This window comes from Microcaecilia unicolor, chromosome 7 (genome assembly GCF_901765095.1).
Source record: "Microcaecilia unicolor chromosome 7, aMicUni1.1, whole genome shotgun sequence".
NCBI lineage: Eukaryota > Metazoa > Chordata > Amphibia > Gymnophiona > Siphonopidae > Microcaecilia > Microcaecilia unicolor.
In genome coordinates, this window is record NC_044037.1 from 114,110,334 (window position 1) to 114,134,390 (window position 24,057).

The 24,057-nt window shown below is 42.4% G+C and overlaps 1 protein-coding gene across 1 annotated transcript in view; it reads right to left on the reverse strand.

Annotated features, from left to right (window-relative positions):
* Window positions 1–814: 814 nt before the first annotated feature.
* LOC115475070 (serine protease 27-like) overlaps window positions 815–24,057 on the reverse strand; it is a 32,888-nt gene continuing 9,645 nt past the window's right edge. Inside the window, exons 3-5 of the mRNA XM_030210809.1 lie at window positions 18,455–18,617; window positions 11,546–11,823; window positions 815–878 (exon numbers count right to left, since the gene is read on the reverse strand). Coding sequence (XP_030066669.1) covers window positions 829–878; window positions 11,546–11,823; window positions 18,455–18,617 — 491 coding nt within the window. The 3' untranslated portion in view covers window positions 815–828. The remainder of the gene's footprint in view (window positions 879–11,545; window positions 11,824–18,454; window positions 18,618–24,057) is intronic.

Sequence of the window (24,057 nt, forward strand, 5' to 3'; positions counted from 1 at the left end):
CCTGCCCCACCCCCACTCTCTGACCCAGTCCCTGGGTTTACCAGCAGTGTCTAGTAGGGTGGGAGTGATGCCCACTCACTCCCACCTTGGTGTCCTCCAAGTCCGAATATCCCTGGATAGCCCCAAGCAGGATTAATCACTTTGAATACCTATTTTATCAAAATATCCATGTATATTACAACTTTGGCCTTGTTCCCACCCAAAACTACACCTCCAGAAATGCCTAAACACAGTACACATTTAAGTATGTGTCATCCTTTAAACAGCGAAAAAAGCTTTAAAAAATTACGTTCTGTGGAGAACTTATCTAAATGAGAGAGTATCAGGCACTAGAATGAGTTAACTCATTGTAACAAAAATGTTCCTGCAGCAGTTTCTCCACCACAAAAATTCAAGTTAGCCAGCATTAACAAGTGTCTAAAGAAAGTAAAGCCCTAGCTCTCACTCAGAGTGACACATAGGTGGTAACTTATATGTGTAAGCAGTCACATCGATATTCAGTCTGCAGCAGTCAGAGGTTTTAAAGCCACCGACTGCCATGGACTGAACTTGACCCAGATAATCAATGCTAGGTCTAATCCAGTAGTGCCAATGGTCATCATACCCAAATGACTTATACTCTTCAAATGTTGGCCACTCTATTTGCAGCATACAGATGTAAAGTTCTCTTCCAGTTCCATTTTTAATGATTCTGTAATCCCTCTTCTCACCTGACAGGAATCTTTCTGACCTTCTGGTACCCAGCGCATATCATGTCATCCTGAATGAATCTGTATTTCCCGATTGATCCCTGATTCCATGTGGTACATGAAATCACACGTTCTACCATCAATCAATGTACTGGAACTTTCTGAGAGTCTGTGGTGGTGGAAGGGGTACTGAAACACAAAACATAACCACAAAAGTGGGCTTCTTTAAATCAGTGCATTGTTTTGAGGCCTGTGGTGGCTTCCTTTAGATCCTTGTCATTTCTTATGATACTAGTTAAAAAGGCCCGTTTCTGACACAAATGAAATGGGCGCTAGCAAGGTTTTCCTCGGCTCCCCTGCAGCTACCATGTCCAGCGACCCTCCTCCCCCCTGTCCCCCCCCTTCAGCCACCCATGTCCAGCGACCCCTCTCTCCCCTGCCCCCCCCTGCAGCCACCCATGTCCAGCGACCCTCCTCTCTCCCCTCCCCTCTCCAGCCAACCATGTCCAGTGACCCTCCTCTCTCCCCTGCCCCCCCTTCCAGCCACCCATGTCCAGTGACCCTCCTCTAGACATGGATCAGCAGTAAGGCATGTTTCCCCCCCCCCCCTCGGGTTCTGAAGTTGACATCATAATGGCTATTGGTTGATGTCAGCCTGATCTACGGAGCTGTCCTGACCAACTCAGAATGAGCCACGGTCCAGGCAGCAAGTCAGAAACATTGGAGGTGAGAATTATTATATAGGGATTGTATCAGGCTGACATCATAACTATTTGAACTTAGCAAAGGTCAGAGTGTAAATACAGATTTGATGTTATTGGCCTATGACAGGCCTTGGAAGAATTGAGGCTTTGTGTTGTTCTCTGAGGTGGCCAAAGTTTCACGTCATTAGGACACTCATTTGAAGGCTCTCTTTCACACTCTTTGAACTCCTTCTGTCACTCATTCAAGCTTCAGTGCCAGTGATTCTCATCACAGTTTTCATGAGATGCAAGACATAAGAGAAGAAAAGCCAAGTGGACCTACCAGTAGGAAGAATTCTGAGCACACTTTGCTACGAGCTTTGCCTATTCCTGCCCCATCCCTTTTCCCTGTACCTATAAATACACATGTTGTGAAACCTAGGTGCATAATTTAGCCTATTAGTGGAGGGCAATTTTCAGAGTAACATCATGAGAATTTCAGCAGCAGTTTGTGCTGCCTGAATTCTCCACGCCGTGCACAGTTCATTCAATGTGAGTGTTGCTATTCTGGCCTATGTACTCCTGCCAGCCAATATGAAGAGGCTGCCTACATTTTGCAACATCAATTTTCTCTAGGTCTGTATCACTCAGCAGATAGATAGTTTCTCAGTGCTTATACAATAAACATTTTCTTATAATGCTATGAGAACTATTTAATTCTTTACCAGTATTGCTGGATGGGAATTGGACTGTTTTGAGTTGCTCAGAAATGCCAGTTACTGCTTGGCACCAGGTAAGACTGTATACGGTGCTGTGTGTGGCTGGGTTTCTCACTGGTCCCTTCAATGCCTTTTGATCTTTCATTTTTTTTTCCTTCTGCTAGTACAAAGCCAATATAGCATTATAGAAACTTTGAAGGTGGTTATTTAACTGAATAATTTAGGCATTAAGTATTTGATTGCATTTGTGTTACTTCCATCTCACAGCTGGGAATGTTCTCTGTTCTAGTCTCAGTGTTTCACTCTCAGGGTTGGTTTCAGGGATATCCTTCTTTCCTGGTTGAGGGATCCTCGAGCCCCCTCTGGTTGATGCCCCTGTTTCCTAATTGAGGGCCTCCCAGGTCTGTTCATCAATACCAAGAAGCAGGTAAGTGTAACTGATTTATTCTGCAAACAGCTGACATCTGCTTATCACAACAGCAAATGCAAAGAACTGTGTATGCCTGCCATGCCCTCACCTATCTGGTGCGCAAGCTTGAGTTAAAAGAAGACTAAGGAGAATCTGTGTGTGTTTTGAAGAGGAGAAAAGTTTTGTCTATAGTTGGCCATATGTTTGAAATGGTTGAAGCTGTACCCTCATTAACTGAAGGACAATAAAGGTTCTGGTTTCAGCAACAGAATTGGTGTGGTCTCCATTATTTTATGGTGTAAAGTCTGATGTAGAGCTTGCACCGATGCCTGACCCAACCTGCAGCCTTTTCTCCCTGCCCACTGATACAGGAAGTTGCATTAGTGGGGGTGGGACGCAGTAGTGAAAAGGTTCCAGATTGGCCCAGACATGTCTTAGCATTGCTGCTGCTGCCAGACAAGTAATGCAGTTTGAGGGAGGGGAGATCTGAGGGAGGATAAAGGAGAAGTACTAGACTTGCAGGGGGGCTCAGGGAGAGGTGCTGGATTGGCTGGAGGGTAGGGCTGACAGAGAAGTGCAGGGCTGGAGAAGGGGGCTGAGAGAGAGGTTCTAGACTGGAGGGGATTCTGAGGGAGAGGTGCTAGACTGGAGGTGCTGACATGGAGAAGGGGGCTCAAATGGAATGGACTGGGCAAGAGATGCTGGACTCTTGGGCAGGGTGCGTAGCCAGACACCCATTTTTGGGTGGGCCTGGGCCCAAGAATGGGTGGGCAGAACTCCGCCCTGTCCCACAAGTGATTGGTCTCTCCCTCTCTCACCTGCATGCCATATGGTCTCTCAACATCCCCCTCCCCCCACACCTTTTAAATAGCAGATTTTCACTGGCAGCAAGCAGCAAATAATACACACTGCTCATTGTTGGCTCCACAGCCTTCCCTCTGATGCAACTTCATGTTTTCTACATAGGCGGGAATACATCAGAGGGAAGGCTGGTATGCAGGAAGGACAGGAATTTTCGGCTGATGGGGCTTGGGAATCCCTGCCAGACACTTCATAGATGTGCTGCTACTGGGTGGGCCTGAGCCCAAAGTAGGTGAGCCTGGGCCCACCCAGGCCCACCCTTGGCTACGCCACTGCTGTTGGGGGGGGGGGGCTGAGAGAGAGGTACTGAACCTGCAGGGGAAGGAGAGAAGAGATGCCAGACTTCAGATGGGGGATCCAGGAAGAGAGGGGAAGAAATGCCAGACTATAGGGAGAGGGGAGGCTGGAGAGAGGGGTAGATGTCAGACCATGGGTAGTGAGGGAAAGAGAGTTTCTGAACAATGTGGAGGGCAGGGAAGAAAGGGGGGATGCTGGACCCACAGGAGATGTGGCTATACAACCCTGATGCATGCTCCTTCCTGGGCTGTGTAGACAGTAAACTGTACTTAACAGGCTTTCATTTCCAGTGTGAAATTTGCTGCCTATACAACCCTGGAAAAAGCACAGGATCAAGGTTCATGTAGCCCTTCTCCTGCCGATGGACTGGGTTTTCTACTACTACTACTACTTATCACTTCTATAGCGCTACTAGATGTACGCAGTGCTGTACACTTGAACATGAAGAGACAGTCCCTGCTCGACAGAGCTTACAATCTAATTAGGACAGACAAACAGGACAACAAGAGATAAGGGAATATTAATCTATAATCTATCCAGTGGTTAGCTAGTCATTTAGAGCATCTTTATTTTAACTTGGAAGTGATTGTAAAAGATCTAAGTAAAAACAGTTCTTTTAGACTTGGACTTGCCTTCCTGTTCCATTTTCACTGACTGACGACTTAATTTTGGGCTCGTCCTAGTCCCACCACCCCAAACTCACCCATGGCCATTACTGCTAGGTCTATGGCTGGCAGTAAGGACTCAGACCCAAATGGATGCACAAGCCATTTTGATTTGCCGCAAGTCCATTTTCAGGAAAAAAAAAAAGAGGCATTTTTTTGCAGGCGCGCTGAAAAATGGATCTGCGCACGCTACCACAAGCCATTTTTCAGTGTGCCTTTGTAAAAGGACCACATAGGAAAGGTGCAGGCAGACCGCGAAGTGAATCCGTTCTGTCTGAGCGTGCAAAGGACATAATAGTTCTTGATAACTCCATGAAGAAAATTTGTGAAAAAAGGCGTAGACATACAAACATGCTTGTGGAAGAAACAGAAGCTTTAACTTTTTATTGTGGTATAAACATGCAGGATATAATAGTGAAAAGGCAAGCATATGCAGTCTAGTAAAACTTCATACAGTGGTAAAAAGCAGAAATATGTTTCAATGTTGATGTCCCATTGTTATACTCCTAACGATACTTCGATGGTCTCGCATAACTTGTACAATGTAACCCATAACCAAGTTGTAACAAATGTATTTCCATTATTCATATCTTATTGTAAGCCACACTGAGCCCGCAAAGAGGTGGGAAAATGTGGGATACAAATGCAATAAATAAATAAATAAATAAATATACCATTACAGTTATAAGGTGTTGGTCCAGAAAAGTTTGTAATGCCTCTGGTGACTCTTTGTGTTGTTTAGGGTCCTGGTGGGGTATTGATTCATAGCGAGTACATGGTCTTTAAGCCGCTGATGAAATTGTAGAGCTGCTTTCTTTTTAATGCAGTAGTCTTAGATAAGTCCAGCACAATCAATATTTTATGACCCTCAAAGATGATAGACAGGATCAATCATGCTGTGGAAAGGATCTGAAGGGCTTGTAGAAAGAGTAGCAGCTTTGTGACGATGGGGCGCAGTGTTTTGTCTTCAGCTCAGATCTTGCCAGGAGTGCAGCACGCCCTTTCTATGTCCAATGGTATATCCATCTGCAGATTCAACATGGAGGGGATTCACTTCCATTTGATAAATTTTCTATCTGCCTTTCCAATGTGCCCTTTACTAAAGGGTTGCTGCATGGCAATAGGCTTGCCGTGGAACAACTTGGACGTATCGCCAGCCCAATGCGGCAGCCGGTGGTAGTTCCGCCTCTAGCGCATTGCCATTTCCAGTGCTACAGAAAAATATTCTGTAATTTGAGCGTGGGGCCACTACCCTGGTGGTAAATGGCTGGCAGTAAGTGCCTCCCCCCGCATGGCCATGCAATAAGAATTATTTACCACATGGCCATGTCTTTTTTAGGGACTTTTACCTGCTGCGGTAAAAAGGGCCCTGGCGGCATGGTGGAAAACTGCTCCCCGCTGCTACCACAGGGTCCTTTTTACCGCAGCTTGGTAAAAGGACCCCTAATTGAGTTAATTTGTCAGATGTGCAATTTTATGCTCAACAAGGTCCAATGTGTTTGCTCCACCTTGGCTTCCATATCTGTCATCTTAGAGTGCCGACGAGACAAGGGAAAAATTCTAGACTTGGTCCTTAGTGGAGGCATGATCTGGTGAGGGACGTTATGGTACTGGGGCTGCTTGATATCAGTGATCATAATATGACCAGTTTTATATCAACCTTGAAGTAACTATACACAGGAAGTCAAATACGTTAGCATTTAATTTTAAAAAGGAGACTATGATAAAATGAGAAGAACGGTGGAAAAAAACTTAGGGGGACAACTGAGAGGGTAAAACTGTACAACAGGCATGGACGCTGTTCAAAAATACCATCCTGGAGGCCCAGGCCAAGCATATTCCACTAATTAGAAAATAAAGACAGAACTCCAAAGACGGCCGGCTGGTTGAAAAGTGAGGTGAAGGAAGCTATTAGGGCTAAAAGAATGCCTTCAGAAAATGGAAGAGGGAACCATCTGAAATAACAAGAAGCAGCATAAGGAGGTGTCAAAGCAAATGCAAGGCGCAGATAAAGAAGGCCAAGAAAGATTACGAAAAAAAGATAGCATTAGAGGCAAAAAAACATAGTAAAAATTTTTTCAGTATATTGAAAGTAGGAAGCCGGCAAAAGATTGGTTGGGCCGCTGGATGACCGAGGGGGTAAAAGGGGCGATCAAGGAAGACAAAGACGTAGCGGAGAGATTGAATGAATTCTTTGCTTCAGTCTTCACCGAGGAAGATTTGGGTAGGATACCGGTGTCGGAAATGATATTTCAAGCGGACGAGTCGGAGAAACGTACTGACTTCATGGTAAACCTGGAGGACGTAATGGGGCAGTTCAGCAAACTGAAGAGTAGCAAATCTCCTGGACCGGATGGTATTCATCCTAGAGTACTAATAGAACTGAAAAATGAGCTTGCAGAGCTACTGGTAGTGATATGCAATTTATCCTTAAAATCGAGCGTGGTACTGGAAGATTGGAGGGTGGCCAATGTAACGCCCATTTTTTTAAAAAGTTCCAGGGGAGATCCGGGAAATTATAGACTGGTGAGTCTGACGTCGGTGCCGGGGAAAATGATGAGGCTATTATTAAAAACAAAATTACAGAGCACATCCAAGGACATGGATTACTGAGACCGAGTCAGCATGGCTTTTGTGTGGGGAAATCTTGCCTGACCAATTTACTTCAATTCTTTGAAGGAGTAAACAAACATGTGGACAAAGGGGAGCCGGTTGATATTGTATATCTGGATTTTCAAAACGGCGTTTGACAAGGTACCTCATGAAAGGCTACAGAGGAAATTGGAGGGTCATGGGATAGGAAGAAAAGTCCTATTGTGGATTAAAAACTGGTTGAAGGATAGGAAACAGAGAGTGGGGTTAAATGGGCAGTATTCACAATGGAAAAGGGTAGTTAGTGGGGTTCTTCAGGGGTCTGTGCTAGGACCGCTGCTTTTTAATATATTTATAAATGATTTAGAGATGGGAGAAACTAGCGAGGTAATTAAATTTGCTGATGACACAAAGTTATTCAAAGTCGTTAACTTGCGACAGGATTGTGAAAAATTACAGAAGGACCTTACGAGACTGGGAGACTAGGCGGCTAGATGGCAGATGACGTTTAATGTGAGCAAGTGTAAGGTGATGCATGTGGGAAAAAAGAACCCGAATTATAGTTACGTCATGCAAGGTTCCACGTTAGGAGTTACGGACCAAGAAAGGGATCTGGGTGTCGTCGTCGATAATACACTGAAACCTTCTGCTCAGTGTGCTGCTGCTGCTCAGAAAGCGAATAGAATATTAGGTATTATTAGGAAAGGTATGGAAAACAGGTGTGAGGATGTTATAATGCCGTTATATCGCTCCATGGTGCGACCGCACCTTGAATATTGTGTTCAATTCTGGTCGCCGCATCTCAAGAAAGATATAGTGGAATTGGAAAAGTGCAGCGAGAAGGGCGACTAAAATGATAGCTGGGATGGGATGACTTCCCTATGAAGAAAGACTAAGGAGGCTAGGGCTTCAGCTTGGAGAAGAGATGGCTGAGGGGAGACATGATAAAGTATATAAAATAATGAGTGGAGTGGAACAGGGTGGATGTGAGCGTCTATTCACGCTTTCCAAAAATACTAGGACTAGGGAACATGTGATGAAATTACAGTGTAGTAAATTTAAAACAAATTGGAGAAAATTTTCTTCACCCAACGCATAATTAAACTCTGGAATTCATTGCCGGAGAACGTGGTGAAGGCGGTTAGCTTGGCAGAGTTTAAAAAGGGGTTAGACGGTTTCCTAAAGAACAAGTCCATAAAGCACTACTAAATAGGAAAAATCCACAATTCCAGGAATAACATGTATAGAATGTTTGTACGTTTGGGAAGCTTGCCAGGTGCCCTTGGCCTGGATTGGTCACTGTCGTGGACAGGATGCTGGGCTTGTGGACCCTTGGTCTTTTCCCAATGTGGCATTACTTACTGTATGTACTTATGTACCAAGATGGTAAGAGTAGCCAGTTCTGCTCTTAGCTCACAAATGGTGTTAAAGTGAGTAGTATTCAGTTTGTGTATCGCTTTAATTTCATCTGGTAATGTGTCCAATGCCAGAGCTGAGGATTTGATTGGTGCCATTTTCTCTGGTGATGAAGGATCACATTTTGTCTGTTTTGACCCTGATGCAATAGTCACACTCAAATCTTGCTTTTGTTATCCTGATGAGGACATTTTCCCCAAATTAGAAAATATAGTTCTTGAATTGAAAAGATAGCATTAGCCTTCATTAATTGAGTATTTACTGAGTTCTGTAAGCAGCCATATTCTCGAGGCTCTCTTGTGCCCCCTGAACAATTTTGAGCTTGCTCTTTCACAATCCATTATCAGTTTTCAAAAGCATTTTACAATTTTTTGCCATTTTTACATATTGGGAGGGCTGGGTGCTCACGTCTGTGGCCGTGACCACCCTCATTCTTACCCTCTTTCTGGGAGTCAGTGGCTGTGCATGGCTTCTGCTTGTCTCTGTGTCTGTCTCTGTCTTAGTTTCTCTCTGGCTCTGGTGTGCTGATTGCCTTACTGGACCCTCACCTGTGTGGGCTATGCTCTTCCAAGCTGGCTGCCGACTCCTCTATGCCAGTATCCAAGATGGCTCCCGCTGTTCCTTCCTGTGGGCTGACTTCTCTGTGTGTCAAGCCTCTGTTTGGAGGCAAGGAGATTGCTGCAGCTGTGCCTCTGGTGTTGGAAGGCTTTATTAATCACTTAGAGCCTGCAGCCCTTGCCTTTGCATTTCGTCTAAGGGCCCTGGTATGTAGAGTGCTCTGTACACTGCTACATTGTTTGCTCTGTGTGAGTTTCTATGTTTGACTTGTTAGCTTGGGCACAGCTTTGCTTGTTAGCCTGTGTATAGCTTTACTAGTTCTTCTGAGATTGCTCTGTGTATGTTTCTAGTGTATGACTTGTTAGCTTGGGCACAGCTTGCTTGTTAGCCTGTGTACAGCTTTATTAGTTCTCCTGAGTTTGCTCTGTGTATGTTTCTTGTATATGACTGATTAGCTTGGGCATAGCTTTCCTGTTAGCTTGTGTTCAGTCTCCTAGTCTTCTCTTGTTTAGCTTTCTGGTTTTTTCCGTGTGTGTTTTCTTTTGCTTCTGGGGCTTCTGCCCTTGTTCTGTCTGTTGCCAGTACTCTGTGATACTGGAGCTGCAGCCATAGTTTTGCTCCTTGTCCTGACCTTTGCTTTGACCCTGACTTCTGCTTTGCTAGCCGCCCGCCCTGAGACTTGCTTTGAACCTGCCTACTGCTGGAACCCGGACATTCCCTGCCTGTCTGCCTTGCTTTTGCCTAGGTGCCTGGGGGCACTTCTGTATCCTGATTCCTGCTGTTCCTGCTTGCAAGTTCCAGTTCCGGTTTTTCCTGTAAGCCCTGCCGGCTGCTCCGAACCTGAGGGCTCAACCCTCGGGGAAAGGTGGCTAAGCATAGGTGAAGCCTAGGTCCTGTGTGTTCCTGTCCGGCGAGTTCCGGTCCTGTTGTTCCAGTCCAGTGGGTCCACTCCTGTGTGTTCCAGTCCAGCGGGCTCCACTCCAGTGCACACCCGTCCGGTGTGTTCCGTCCTGGGTATTCCTGTGTAGAACTCCAGGCCGGGGTTCCGGTCCAGTCTTGTCTCGTCTCTACCTTGAGGTGATCTTGCCTGCCACTGCCGTCTCACGGTAGTGGCCCAAGGACTCACGAACCCAGTGCTCCCGGGGAAGAAGCCTGACAGTATGCCAAGGTCCCCGAGAACGCGACACTGGGAGACTGAAAATAATGCTGTTTTTTAAGCCAGAGTTGTTTTAGATGAGCCACACTCTCTACAGTGATGTGTCATGCCTTTTAAAACTTTTTATCAATGTTGTAGCTTATGTGCAATGTTTTAATTTAATAATTGAACAGTGCTGTGACCTCTGACCCTAGCACAGACAACCTTTATAGTTAACACACACTGCTGGGGCAGATTCACCACGAGTTGATGTTAGATAGAAGGAAGGTATGTTCATGTTGTACTGACATTTGGTATTGTTGGAACCAGCTATAGTATAGATTGCTGTCTAAACTTTTTAATATTTTTCTTGATTGAAAGACACTAGCAAACTCCTTTTTTTTTTTTGCCCTTAGCTCCTAACACCTGGAACACACCTTTCGGGTATGTGAGTCCTATTTCACCTCCTTTTATTTATTGTGTATGCTTTTATCAACAGTTACTATGATTTCATATTGTTCTTATATGTTTTTGACTTCAGTTTGTGGATTATGATTTTGCTTTTAGTGATTTATTTAATTGTTTTATGGTTTCTTATGATATATACTAACATTATATTTCTTTTGTATTAATTAAGAGTTCTTATTAACCCCTGATGCAGCCCTTTATGGGGTGAAACATGGCCATGTTGAGCTTTTAAGTATTTATTTGTTTGTGCTTTAATGTCTTGTGGACTACATTCAGGTAGGCCAAGTTCATCCTGGAGCCTTGCAGAGCTGTGTGTGAAAATCCAACCAGGTGACTGACTAGTGATTTGCTGTCTATCAAGAGACAGAACTTTATCTCTTAGTCCCAGGCCCAAGACAAACTAAATATACTGTTGTGTTGATAGACATTAGTGCATGCTGTGGTCTTGCCAAAGCAGGCCAAGCAGGATGATCAATTTTGTATGTCTAGGAACTGGCTGTGTTAATTTTCTTCCTACCTGTGAATAGAATTCTCCCCACTCCCCCAAGCAGATTATAAATTGTTATGTTCACCTTTAACCCCCCTGCATAGCTGTTTATCAGGGCTTCAGGCCTGCCCTCTTCTATGTTCCCACTATGACTGATATAACAGTAAAATGCTGTGGGACACCCTCCAAGGTGGTAGAGATTCTTGCACTCTATGGACCTGTATTATAGGGCCCAAAAGTGTCATCTATTAAATGCTGCAAATCAGTTCACTCGGGACAGCATAGCTAAATATTGAGCTGTGAAAATCAAGTCAGACCAGTTTTGCACTTCATCAGGCGACATCTGTTATTTTACATTAACATGTGGGTACAAACTAAAGCCGATTAATGGGAAGCCAAGAGTTTATTTCACCTACTGTTACACCGGATTCAAGAACCCAGAGCTGTGTAGAGAACTGACCACAAGCAGCAGCTACAACCACAGAAGAGAAATGATACTTATCAGACCAAAGAATATTTTCCCCTGGAATTCTATCCTAGAAACCCCTTCCTCAGAAACATCATACCTCCATCTTGGACGTGCCCCCAGCCAGTGACCCAGCACCTCATTTCTGGGAAAAAGAGAACGGGTGAGCCAGGTAGACAGATGGGGAGGATGTAGCTAGTAAAGCTCACAGGAGTTTCCAGTTCTACAAGGGCTATGTCTCCGCTGGACCCTTCATTTCTGTAGCTGGGATTGATTATCACCTGTCGCAGGGAAGAACGGACCACATGGGGGTTGACAGCATTGTACAATAATTGGTAAGCTCCCAAGCATACCTGGAGGGCAGAGACATAGAGAGGTCTGTAAAAAAATAAAAGTAAATTTAAAAAGGGTAGGAATGAATGGGTGAGAGAAGAATGAGCTAGCAAACTGGAAAATCTTCAATTGTGATTTATTATCTACTCTCACTGTGTCTAATGTGGACAGGTGATTTAAACATCCTGTACTCAGATTTAAGCTTACATTTACTAAGCTTATTTTGTATAGCTTTAGTCAATTTGTCCCTTTGCTTCTCAACTCTCTCCTGGAGGGACACCTATCTAGTCGGGTATTCAGGTTATTGCAATAAATATCCATGAGATAGATTTGCATACACGGGATCTCCACTACATGCAAATGTATTTCATGCATATTTATTGTGGTAATCCTGAAGACCTTACTGGCTAGATATGCCTCCAGGAGAGGGTAGACAGCGCTTATGAGTGTAAACCATCGGAATAGGTACCTTGTCACAAGCAATTTATTATAGTGTAATGCACACTGGGTGGTTACTTTATAAATAATTTATGTTCTTATATTAACTTACCTTAATACAAAAAGCTGGCATATTCTTACATGTTAATTTAATATAGGACTGGGGTGAAAAAAGGTCATGACCAAATACTTACCTATGGTTTTACAATGGGGAATATTCCTCACCATTATAACTCATGAATTTTCATGAATTTTCAAAAAGTACTAAAGAAGACAGCATTGAGGTTTCAAGGATCCAGATCCCTGTTCAAGTTTCGGTGTGAGAAAACATTCCCAACCAGAACTTGAACTAGGGATGGGCACCCAGAAATGTTTCACTTTCATGTTCATTTGTTTTTTTTGTTGGAATGAATGTCATTAAGATGTGCGCACTATTCCCCATATTCTGTATATCGTTGCTGAGATTTCCACATGGAAATTGAAGCGTATTCTATAATAACTGGTAAAAAAGGCCCTTTCTGAAACAATGAAATGGGTGCTAGCAAGGTTTTCCTCAGAGTGTGTGTGTTTTACAGAGTGTGTGTGAGAGTGAGTGTGTGATAGAGAGAGATTGAATGTGTGTGTGTGACAGAGAAAGTGAGACTGGGCGCGACAGTGTATGTGTGAGAATGACAGTGGCAGGGACCCCCCTCCCAGTTCCAGGGTATTCCCACCCCCTCCCTCCCCTCCCAGTGTTTTTCCACCCCCTCCCTCCCTCCCTCCTTGTCCTACCAGTTGCAGTGTTGTCGAACCCCCTCCCTCCCAGTTCTAGGTTTTCCCACTCCCACCCCCTCCATCCCTCCCTCCCAGTTCTAGGGTCCTAAACCCCCCCTCCGTCCCTCCCATTTCCCCATCCAAGTTGTACTGGTTTGCGTCCCAGTTGCAGTGTTTTCCCTCCCCCTCCCTCCCTCCCAGTTACTGCCTATTCCTGCAGCACCATCGCCAGGTGTGTGTGTGGGGGAGGGGAACCCTGAAGCAGCTCAGAGAGATGTAGTAAGACCTGCCGCCAGCATGAAAAATATATTGTAATAGACGTCAGATTTTCCCCAGTACTAAACAGAGAAAGTCAGCTGAGTGGCAGCTTAGGAAAGTATGACCACCACTCACACTGTACTCTCGCTCGTAGCACAGGAGATGGAGGTGAAGGCAGGAAGAAGAAAGAAGCAAGAGAACACCCCTTTCCCCACACGGCTTCCCTACCATTTAGCAAACAGTTGTTTTCACATCCTTGCTGTGCAACCATGACACAGTTGAAGTGGTAGGAAGCGGGAAGTAAAGATCGCAGCATGCGGGCGACATCGTTCTCTCTGAAACTTTGTGCCTCTGCAATGCCGCTGCAAGCCCCACTACAAAAATTTACAGTGCAAGGTACGGACAACACGTACCCTTTTCTTCTCTCTGAAAGGGTGACGTGTGGTCTGTACCTTGCGCTGTAAATTTTTGTAGTGGGGTTGCGGCGGCATTGCAGAGGCAACAAAGTCCTTTTGTATTTTCTTGTATCATTACCCACCCTCAATGTCATGACATTTAGACGTGAGGGTGAGGGAGGCGGTGTGAGCGATGTTATTCATTGAGTGTCATTGCTCCGCCCTCAACGTCATGACGTTTTGACGTGAGGGCGGGGCAGACACTGATGGGGAAAAATTCTGATCTACACCACCACAGAAGTTGCAGACTTTGCAGGCTTCATTAGAACGTTGGGGTTGTGAATTATGTGCGGAATGGGTCTTGCTGAGGGCAGGTCTATGAGTGACAGTGAGTGGTGCATGAGTGAGAGTGAGTGGTGCTGACAGCCTAGCCTACCAACACTACAGGGCTTCAGTGTTTCCCTGCCAACGAGTGAGCGTTCAGAATGTTGGACGTGAGAATTATTTATAAAGATGTGCATAACTTAAATAGTTAAAAAGCTAATCAGCGCTGTTATTGGATGTCATCCAAGCAATTAACAGCGCTGATTGGAATTGAGATTTATGTACATAACCCGCTAAGTGTATTCTATACCATGGTGCGCCTAAATTCCTTAGAATAGTTGAAAATGGGGTGTGGCTATGGACAGAGCATGGGCATTTCTACAATCTATGCACATTATTAGAGAATGCACCTGCTCTGCGCATAATTTGTCATTGGGATTTATGCCAAGTAAAACATGGCGTAAATAGACATAATTAAATTTGGTCGCGTGCAGAGCCACTTGGCCTATTCTATAAATCATCTGGAGATTTAAGCTAATTCTATAAAAATTAGGTGTACTTTAGAGAATATGCCTAGGTGTATTTCTTTTCCGTGAACATTTTTCAGGTGCCATATATAGAATCTAGTCCTATATGCACATAGGGGATAAATCTGCCCAGGTTACCTACAGTTAGGAACCTAAACTATGTGTGCTAAGCATGAAATCTATAATGGTAATTACATATGTAATTGCCATATAAGTAACTTGCCATTATAGAATACTAGCGTAAGTCTGCATTTAAGTGCTTAACTTAAGGCATGACCACTTAAGCCATTTCAAAGACTGGTGTAAATGCTCACACACAAATGCTGTCAGGTTTATGCATAACTTAATAATATTAACACGTAAATGCTGGGCACACCCCTGGCCCACCCATGCCCCTCCAACATCTACATCTCCCTAGCAGTTACATGCTAAAGCATTTACATACTAAGGTTATAGAATTATGACTAAGTGCAGTTAGATGCCTGACTACAAATTAGTTTCAATTATAACCAATTAACTCTATTTGCAGCCAATTATTGTACTTAATGCCAATTAGCACCTAATTTATCAATTAAGCTAAGTGTGTAACTGGCGCTATTGTGCAATTTTGTGCATTAAGCCTAAAATTGTGTGTGCAAGATTATTGAATGAGAGGGATAGTGTGCACTTTTCAAAATGTGGGTGCTATTCGCACAAGTGCGCTCTCTTTCACTCTTATGCACATGTGCAAACTATCACATGTGTGTGTATTATCAGGAAAGATTATGCACAGTGTGCAAATATCACACACTCTTTAAGAAAATGTGTACTATGGGCTAGATTCTATATATGTCACCTGAAAAATCCACATGGAAAAAAATCCCGTCAAGGCATAATCTCTAAAGCACACCTACATTTTATAGAATAGGCTTAAATTTCCACGCGGTATATAGAATACGCCGTGCGCCTCCACATGACCAAATTTAGTCATGGCCATTTGTGCTATGTTTTACTTGGTGTAAATCCAAACACCCAAATTAGACGTGGATCGGGTGTATTCTATAATAATGCGCATAGATTTTAGAAATGCCCCGCCCATGATCATGCCCCCTTTTCAACTATGCAACTTAGAATTTAGATGCACCACATTACAAAATACACTTAGCGAGTTGTGCATGTAAATTTCAATTAATGCCAATTAGTGCTGATAGTTGCTTGTAAACATCTGGTTAACAGCACGGATTAGTTAGTTAACCAATTAAGTTACACACACTGTTATAGAATACTTTGATTTCCATGTGGATTTTAGGCGCGATATATAGAATCTGGGGGTATGGGGATAATTCTACATAGGGTGCCCTAAGTTAGGTGCCAATTAGGTGCCCAATTGTAGACACGCAAATAGGAGATAACAATAGTTGGGGGTAAAATGTCAGGGACACACATAAGTGCACAGGCGCTATTCTGTAACTAGGTGCCTAATGCTCTTATGTGTAACTGTAAAGAGGGCATTCCCATGGGAGGGGTATGAGCAAGTCAGGGGCATTCCCACTATTTTAGCGCACACATTATAGAATACTTCAATTTACACGCATAACTGTAGTAATTAGGTGCACCCATTTACAACAGCCATAGACATGGCATAAGTGGTTGCATCTATCCAGGAGTGCAGGAGTAGCCTAGTGGTTAGTGTAGTGGACTTTGATCCTGGGGAACTGGGTTCAATTCCCACTGCAGCTCCTTGTGACTCTGCACAAGTCACTCAACCCTCCATTGCCCCAGGTACAAATAAGTGCCTGTGTATATACTATGTAAACCACTTTGAATATCATTGCAAAAACCACAGAAAGGCAATATATCATGTCCCATTCCCTATAGTTGTGGCCTAAAAGTCAACTTATGCTAGTATTATCTAACAGATTAGGCATGCTATTATACCATTATAGAATATTAGCTGGCCATCCTAATTGTAGGCACCAAAGGTTTAGCACCCTTTATTGAATTGACCCCTATAGCACTCACTCATATTGGCAAATGACATTCATTTGAAATGACTGCCCATTTCTAACTACACAGTGTCTAGAAAAAATGGGACATCCAACATTTTCCAAATAACTAAAAAAATGAATGTACTATTATTAAAAAAATTATTACTATTATTGACAGGTGTTACTGAAAGATGCTATAAAAACTGGACGAGCCCTGTTTTCAAAATGGCATCATTCAGAAAGTGACCATTAAGATCCATTTTAGCAAAATGGCATTTAACGAAAAAGATAAAGTAGCAATTACATTTTTGTGACAAAATATGGTACAAAGTGTTTGCTAAGGGAGTTTGCATAATAAAGGATGGACATATGGCAGACTAAATAAGTTACTTCAAAAGATAAATACAACAGGATCAACCAAGCACCGCGCTGGAAGTGTGCATCTGCAATTTGCACGAACTGAACAAAACATCATTAGAGTCCAGGAGCTTGTCTTAAGCCAGGAGGATAAACTTCAGACTCATCAAACAATACAAAAAATAGTACTTAAACGGGGGATTTCAAAATCATCAGTAAGTGAAATCATGAAGCAAGATCTTCAGTTACAGTGCTTTAAAAGACAAAGGGCTACTGAGCTGATAGAAGCTAACAAGCACACCCGGTATCAATGTTGCAAACTGTTATTGAAACATTATCCGTCAAGTCTGGTGAATTTCATTTGATTCATTGTTGAAAAAACCTTTACTGTAGCTTCACTAGCGAACAGTCAAAATGATCGTATTTATGCTCCAACCCAATGCGACCTGTCATTTGTTGTGCACTCAATCAACATTCAGCAGAAATGTAATGGTTTCTGTCAGTATCTCTGCTCTAGGACAGACAAACATTCATTTCATGGAGACAGCTGAGGGGAGACATGATGAGGTCTACAAAATCCTGAGTGGTGTAGAATGAGTAGAAGTGAATTGATTTTTTACTCTTTCAAAAAGTACGAAAACTAGGGGATACTCAATGAAGTTATATGGAAATACTTTTAAAACAAATGGAAGGAAATATTTTTCACTCAACAAATAGTTAAGTTCTGGAACTTGTTGCAGGAGGATGTGGTAACAGTGGTTAGCGTATCTGGATTTAAAAAAGGTTTGGAGACATTTCTGGAGGAAAAGTCCATAGCCTGCTATTGAGATAGACATGGGGAAGTCAATGCTTACCCTGGGATTGGTAGCATGGAATCTTGCAACTATTTGGGTTTCTGCCAGGTACTTATGACTTGGATTGGCCACTTTTGGAAACAAGATACTGGGCTAGATGGACCATTGGTCTTGCACAGTATGGCTATTCTTATGTTCTTAGGTGTTAAAAATCAATGGGGATTATTACAGAAACATCCTACTGCTGCAGAAATTTCTGCCTTAAATTCAAGATATTTCTAAGATGTTATTTTTCAACAGAATGGAGCTCCAGCGCATCAAGCTCACAAATCAGTTGAGCTCTTAATTAATGAAACCCCAGAATTCATTGCGCCAGCAGCTTGACCTCCAAACAGTCCAGATCTAAATCCAGTTGATTACAAAATCTGGTGCGCAATGGAAGAGAGCATTTACAGAGCAAAAGTAACAAGTGTCTCAGACCTATGCCAATGAATATTGGATACCTGGGACAAACTTGACCTGTAATTGATGAAGCTATCAGTCAGTGGCATCGAAGAATTCATGAATGTGTCAAAGTTGAAGGAGGACATTTTGAACACAAATTATGAACTAAGAAAAAATCCATTATACTAATGTATTTTCAAAGGTCACACTAAATGTTTAAACAATTGCAAAATATTTTGAAACTATGTAAGGGGTCCAGTTTTTTCTAGGCATCGTGTAGAACTAGTGACCATGTAATCCAAAAGCAACAAATCTATGGATGAGCAAAGGGAGCACTCTCTTGTTAACTTGGGATGCTAGAAACATGCGGTGCTCTGCTCTCTGTAACTCTCTCCCCACCCTTATACACACACACTTACGTTGCAAAGCAGTGTGCTGCAGACACAATCCACTGGTGTGTGATCAAGGAACCCCCACAGAAGTGGCTGCCATCCATCTGTATGCTGACTTGCCATGGCCATTCCCCATCCTTTGCCTCTTGTCCCCCCACAATTCGGTCTGAAATTATTGGCTTCCCACAAACTAGGAAAAGAGGCATATGGACTATTGTTATGTGGTAGCATCTCCAAATGGACTTGTTCTACACATACCATGACAGGAACAAACCTCATTCATCAACCCAGATACATTGAATATGATTTAATCTCTCAAATTTACTGCTAAGGTTGTTAGTATCAGCATTGTGCCAAACAGAACCTATTTCCAGAGTTCATAGAACATGATGGGGCAGATATTCAGCCAGTGGTGGTGAGGGTTTTGCTGACTGATGGCAGCGTTATTCCCAAATATTAAATGTCGGGCCATGTCCAGGCTTCTCCATTGATTATCCGGTTTATGCAGCGCCAGCTAACACATAGCCAGTTAAGTCAATATACAGAATTTACCCGGCCATGGGTTGCTGCATAAAGATAGGACTATATTTTATGTGGTCCCATTTATGCGGTTACCATGGCCAGTGAAGTGCTGAATATCAGCACTTAACCGGCCAAGTGCTACCCCAGAATGCCTCCAATATAGTCAGTCCTCACTTAAGTGCTACCACTAATTTTCAGCAGCGTTAACTAGTTAAGTGCCACTGAAAAAAAAGCAGATAGCCTTGAACAAGTGATTTAACCAGCCATTTCAGGCTGGTTAAATCATTTTGAATATCAACCAAAATATGTACAGACAGCATATCAAGAAGCATCGTTATCTATATGAAAAATGTAGTATAATTTTGTTTTACCATGGTTTCTTCTACTTTAAGGACCTTTTTAAGCTTCTAAACACTGACACTGAAAGGGGAAGGTAGCCTGAAAAAGTATTCCTATTCTGCATCAATTTGAACAATTTTATTTTATTTTGTCATATGATGATTCATTCCATTAGGTCTGGTTTGATTTGTTCACTACATTTACTTTCTAATTTGGTCATTCAGTGAGGATGCTCAAAAGTCTACTTTAATTTTATGGCCCCATGATTAGGGAATGCTGTCACGAACTCAAAGAATGTGAGCCCGTGGGCTGCTGCTGGAGACTTGCTAGCAGCAGGAGAATCACCTGGGTTAGAACTGGAGCTTGGAAGCTGAAATGGAGCTGGAATGATGGACTGAAGCTGGAAAGCTGAACTGGAGCTTGCAACACTTGAACTGGAGCTGGAAAGCTGGACTGGAGCTTGGCTGGAATGGAAACCAGGAACAGAACTTGGCTGGAGCAGAACCAGGAACAGGGCTAAGCAGGATGAAGCAGAAGCAAAGCTAGGCAGGAACAGAGTGAAGGAACAAGGTACAGACTTGGCAAGGCAGACAAGGCAGAGCGCAAGGCAAGGCAAACAAGACAGGGCTCAAGGCAAGGCAGACAAGGCAGGGCTCAAGGCAAGGCAGACAAGGCAGAACTCAAGGCAAGGCAGACTAGGCAGAGCACAAAGCAAGGCAGACAAGGCAGAACTCAAAGCTAGGTAGACAAGGCAGAGCACAAGGCAGGACTTAAGACAAGGTAGGACAATCTGAAGTGCCACATATACACACAAATGCTACAACACTCTAGAAGGCCTTTGTTGCAAAGGCAAAGTTTGAATATCCCAAAGTTCCTTTATGAGAACCCTCACTGATGATGTAATGCCCTCAGGAATGAGGCTTGAAATACACTGAAACACCAAAGTGAGGCTTGGATACTGTGACATCATAGTGAAGCTTGGATGGCTCGGGAGTGAGGCTTGGAAGCTAGAACATCAGAGCAAGGCTGGAATAATCTATGGAATGTGGCTTGAGAAACAAGGAGAAGGCAATTCATAGAAGCCACAGAACCTGACCATCGGAAGAAGAGGTGAGTTTGGACAAATGCATTACACCTCCTGATGTTCAGACTGAGGCTGATTATCAAAAGTTTAAGAAAGCTTTAAAAATATGTTTATTTTCTCATGCACTTTTTGATTGTTTTGGAAGATTTGTGGGGTTTTTTCTAGTTTTTATTTATACTTTTTAGTTATTAATATTTGATTAACTGTCTTTTTTAACAATGTAAATCAAGGCGATGTACAAATTTATTCTTGTATTTATTATAAACCACCTTGCTAATAATGATACAAAAGGTGGCCTATCAAATCCAACAAACCTTAGTTTGGACACAGAATAAGTTTTCTACAAGCAAATATAAAGCAGATATGAGGTAGCTAAGTTTACATTAAAATTGGGATTAGCTCACACCAATTGATTCAAAGGAAGTCTTTAAAAATTGACTAATAGGGATCAGTTACTGAAGAATCCAAGATGCACACAGAGCCAGTTGGGGAAATCTGAATTTCAGCTCCATGCATGCAACAGAGAAAAACCAAGATTGAGGGGCCCTTTTACAAAGGTGAGTAAGAGCCTACCGCGCATGCAGCATGCATCAAATTGGCGTGTACTGGACAGTTAATGTGTGGGTAATGCATGAGCCCTTACCACTAAGTCAGTGGGTGGCATTAAGGGCTCAGGACGTAAATAGATGTGCGCTGGTTTTAATTTTGCCACACATACATTTCCCAGCCCCCAAAAACCCTCTTTTTTCCAGACGCACTGGAGAAATGGTCCAGAGCGCATCCAATACACGTGCCCACACTACTGCAGGCCACTTTTTGGTGCACCTTTGTAAAAGGGCCCCTGGAAATTGCCTGTTCTGATGACCTGGGGTGAGGTAGCAGCCTTCATTCAAGGCTATATCTCTAGAACCCTGTATCTATCTCTAATCAAAGACTAATAACAGATGGTATAATTTGGAACTCAGGTGCAGGGAACACAACTGGTGACTTCCTTAGGGATAAGCAGTATTCCTATATGTTATCTGTTTCCAAGAGACAATCACTCTCAAGTAACATTCTCAATTTGGCTATTTTTATTGGCAGAGCTCATAACAACATTTTTGTTCTGAATACTTATTGTACTATTTGCTGGTAGCACATTCAACTCTTTTACTAATCCAAACAAACATGGTGGAGACTGGAGAGCCAACTAAAGTCCAGTATCCTCTAGAGTCACAACTAATAGATTTTAATTTCTAGTTTTTCTGTGTAGACTTCTGAAAAGGGAATATAAGCTGTTTTTGGTACAAAACAAACTGGAACTACTAGTGGACTTCCAGAAGAAGTGCTTTTCATTGTCATTAATACATCAGAAGACTATCAGGAACCATCAAGCTATTTGTTAACTTTTAAAATTCTTTGATTCTGAATGCCAATCTCTCCTAACTGCTCTCGTGTCAATTAGAGTCTGAGGAAGGAATTGTTCTCCTTTTTTTGCCTTAACCCTCGTCCCTGAAGCAAGTAATTGAAACGGCAGTTCTCAGGGGAAGGCATCCTTGAATGTTTTTTAGAAGAATTCCAATGAGACTGATAAGTACTCAGCTTTTCACCTAGCACATTTGTTTCAAAGATTTAAAGTTTGTAGCACTGTGGTGGTGGGAAGCCAAAAAAAATGACAGAAAGAAAAAATAAAAAAAGTCTTCCGCAAACACTTTGGGGAGACCCGATGAAAGAAATGCTATACCACTTCATAGCAGCATTATTGACTGCATGAGAAGTGGAAAAATATCTGAGGGTTCCCTTATACTTAATATAATGTGTACATTACATCATGTGTACCATACAGGTGAAATGGTGCATTGGTGATAGCTGAGACTTGAGTTTATATTTTGGTGGCTAAGGTCCCTGGTTATATGTTTACTTGTGGATGTTACCAGAGACTATGATATTTTGAATTTTTCCAAGTTGGATACATAACATAAAATAAATTACAATAATTATATATAAATCCTAAGTAATTGTAAGAATAACAAACATCAATCAACAAAACATGCTAGCATAAACAATTTAATCAATAACATTATATGGTACATAATAAAACTACAAAATTTAAATAGTTATTTGGATTTTGACTTTCAATTTTTCAGTGGTACCTCAAAGTGACTTTTAGCTTTTGGTTTAAATCATTTGATATACTGCCTGTCAAAATATACAGCAGACCAGTTTATATTTAAATAAGGGATTTAGCAGTTACATTCAGTCATGGCAGGTGTGTATGCAAAAGGTTTTGGCAACCAAGGTCAAACTATATTCTTCAATGAATCCTTACGTGGCACAGCCTTCACATGGTATAAAGTTAAATACTTTTTTCTCCAAATTTTACTGCACAATTTCTATTTATTTAGTTCATATTTCATCTTTATTTAATATACCACAAATAATGGAGACATCTAAGGGTTACAGAAAGCAAAAATTTGGAAAAGGGCAAGGGAAGATACATAAAGAAGCTAGGTTACAAATAAATTAAGAAAGGGGAACACATGACCAAGTTACCTATTAGAGGATACAAAAGAGAGAGAGGAAGTGCAAAAGATGAGACCCTAGTGAAACAATGGGAAGAGCCTACTGTGAGGCCGAAAAGAAATAAAAGCCAAGCTTAAGCAGAAGGAAAAGCACAATGGAAATTGTAAGCTTTCAGTAGGCTTTTGATTTCAGAAAAGACAATTCACAATGAAGGTATAAAGTTAAAGAGTTCCGCAGAGAAGGGGCCAGAACGCTAAAGCAGTCAGAGCAGCATGAAGCAGAGCAAATCTGACGAAAAGAAGGAACAAGAAGATGCTGATTGGCTAAATGTAGAGGGTGTGTCAGCTGGCAGGAAGAGAGAAAGATATGCAAAAAAGACGGAGAATCAGAATGGAAAACATGAAAGAACATAATTAACAACTTAAATGGTAAACAGAACTGGATAGGTACATAAGAACATAAGAGTAGCCATACTAGGTCAGACCAATGATCCATCTAGCCCAGTATTCTGTTTTCAAACAGTGGCCAATCGAGGTCACAAGTACCTGGGAGAAAACCCAATTAGTGGCAACATTCCATGATACCAATCCCAGGGCAAACAGTTGCTTCCCCATGTCTATCTCAATAACAAACTATGGACTTTTCCTCCAGGAATTTGTCTAAACCTTTTTTAAACCCAGATACACTAACCGCTGTTACCACATCCTCCGGCAAAGAGTTCCAGAGCTTAATTATTCGTTGAGTGAAAAACTATTTCTTCCTATTTGTTTTAACAGTATTTCCATGTAACTTCCTCAAGTGTCCACTAGTCTTTGTACTTTTGGAATAAGTAAATAAATTGATTTACTTCTACTCGTTCTATGCCATTCAGGATTTTGTAGACCTCAATCATATCTCCCCTCATCAGTCTCTTTTCCAAGCAGAAGAGACCCAACCTTTAACCATTTAACCAGTGCTCAACAAGAAAGTAGGGTGACACTGTACAGAAGGGGCCCAGGCCCATAACCCACTCTAACTGTTACGCTTGTGTGTGAAAAATGTCAGCCCCGCTCCCCCACCCAAAAAGAAAAAAAAACACCAAAAACCTACTGTACCCACATATAGGTGATACCTACAGCCATAAGAACTATTATAGTGGTGTATAGTTGGATACAGTAAGTTTTTAGTGGGATTTGGAGGGCTT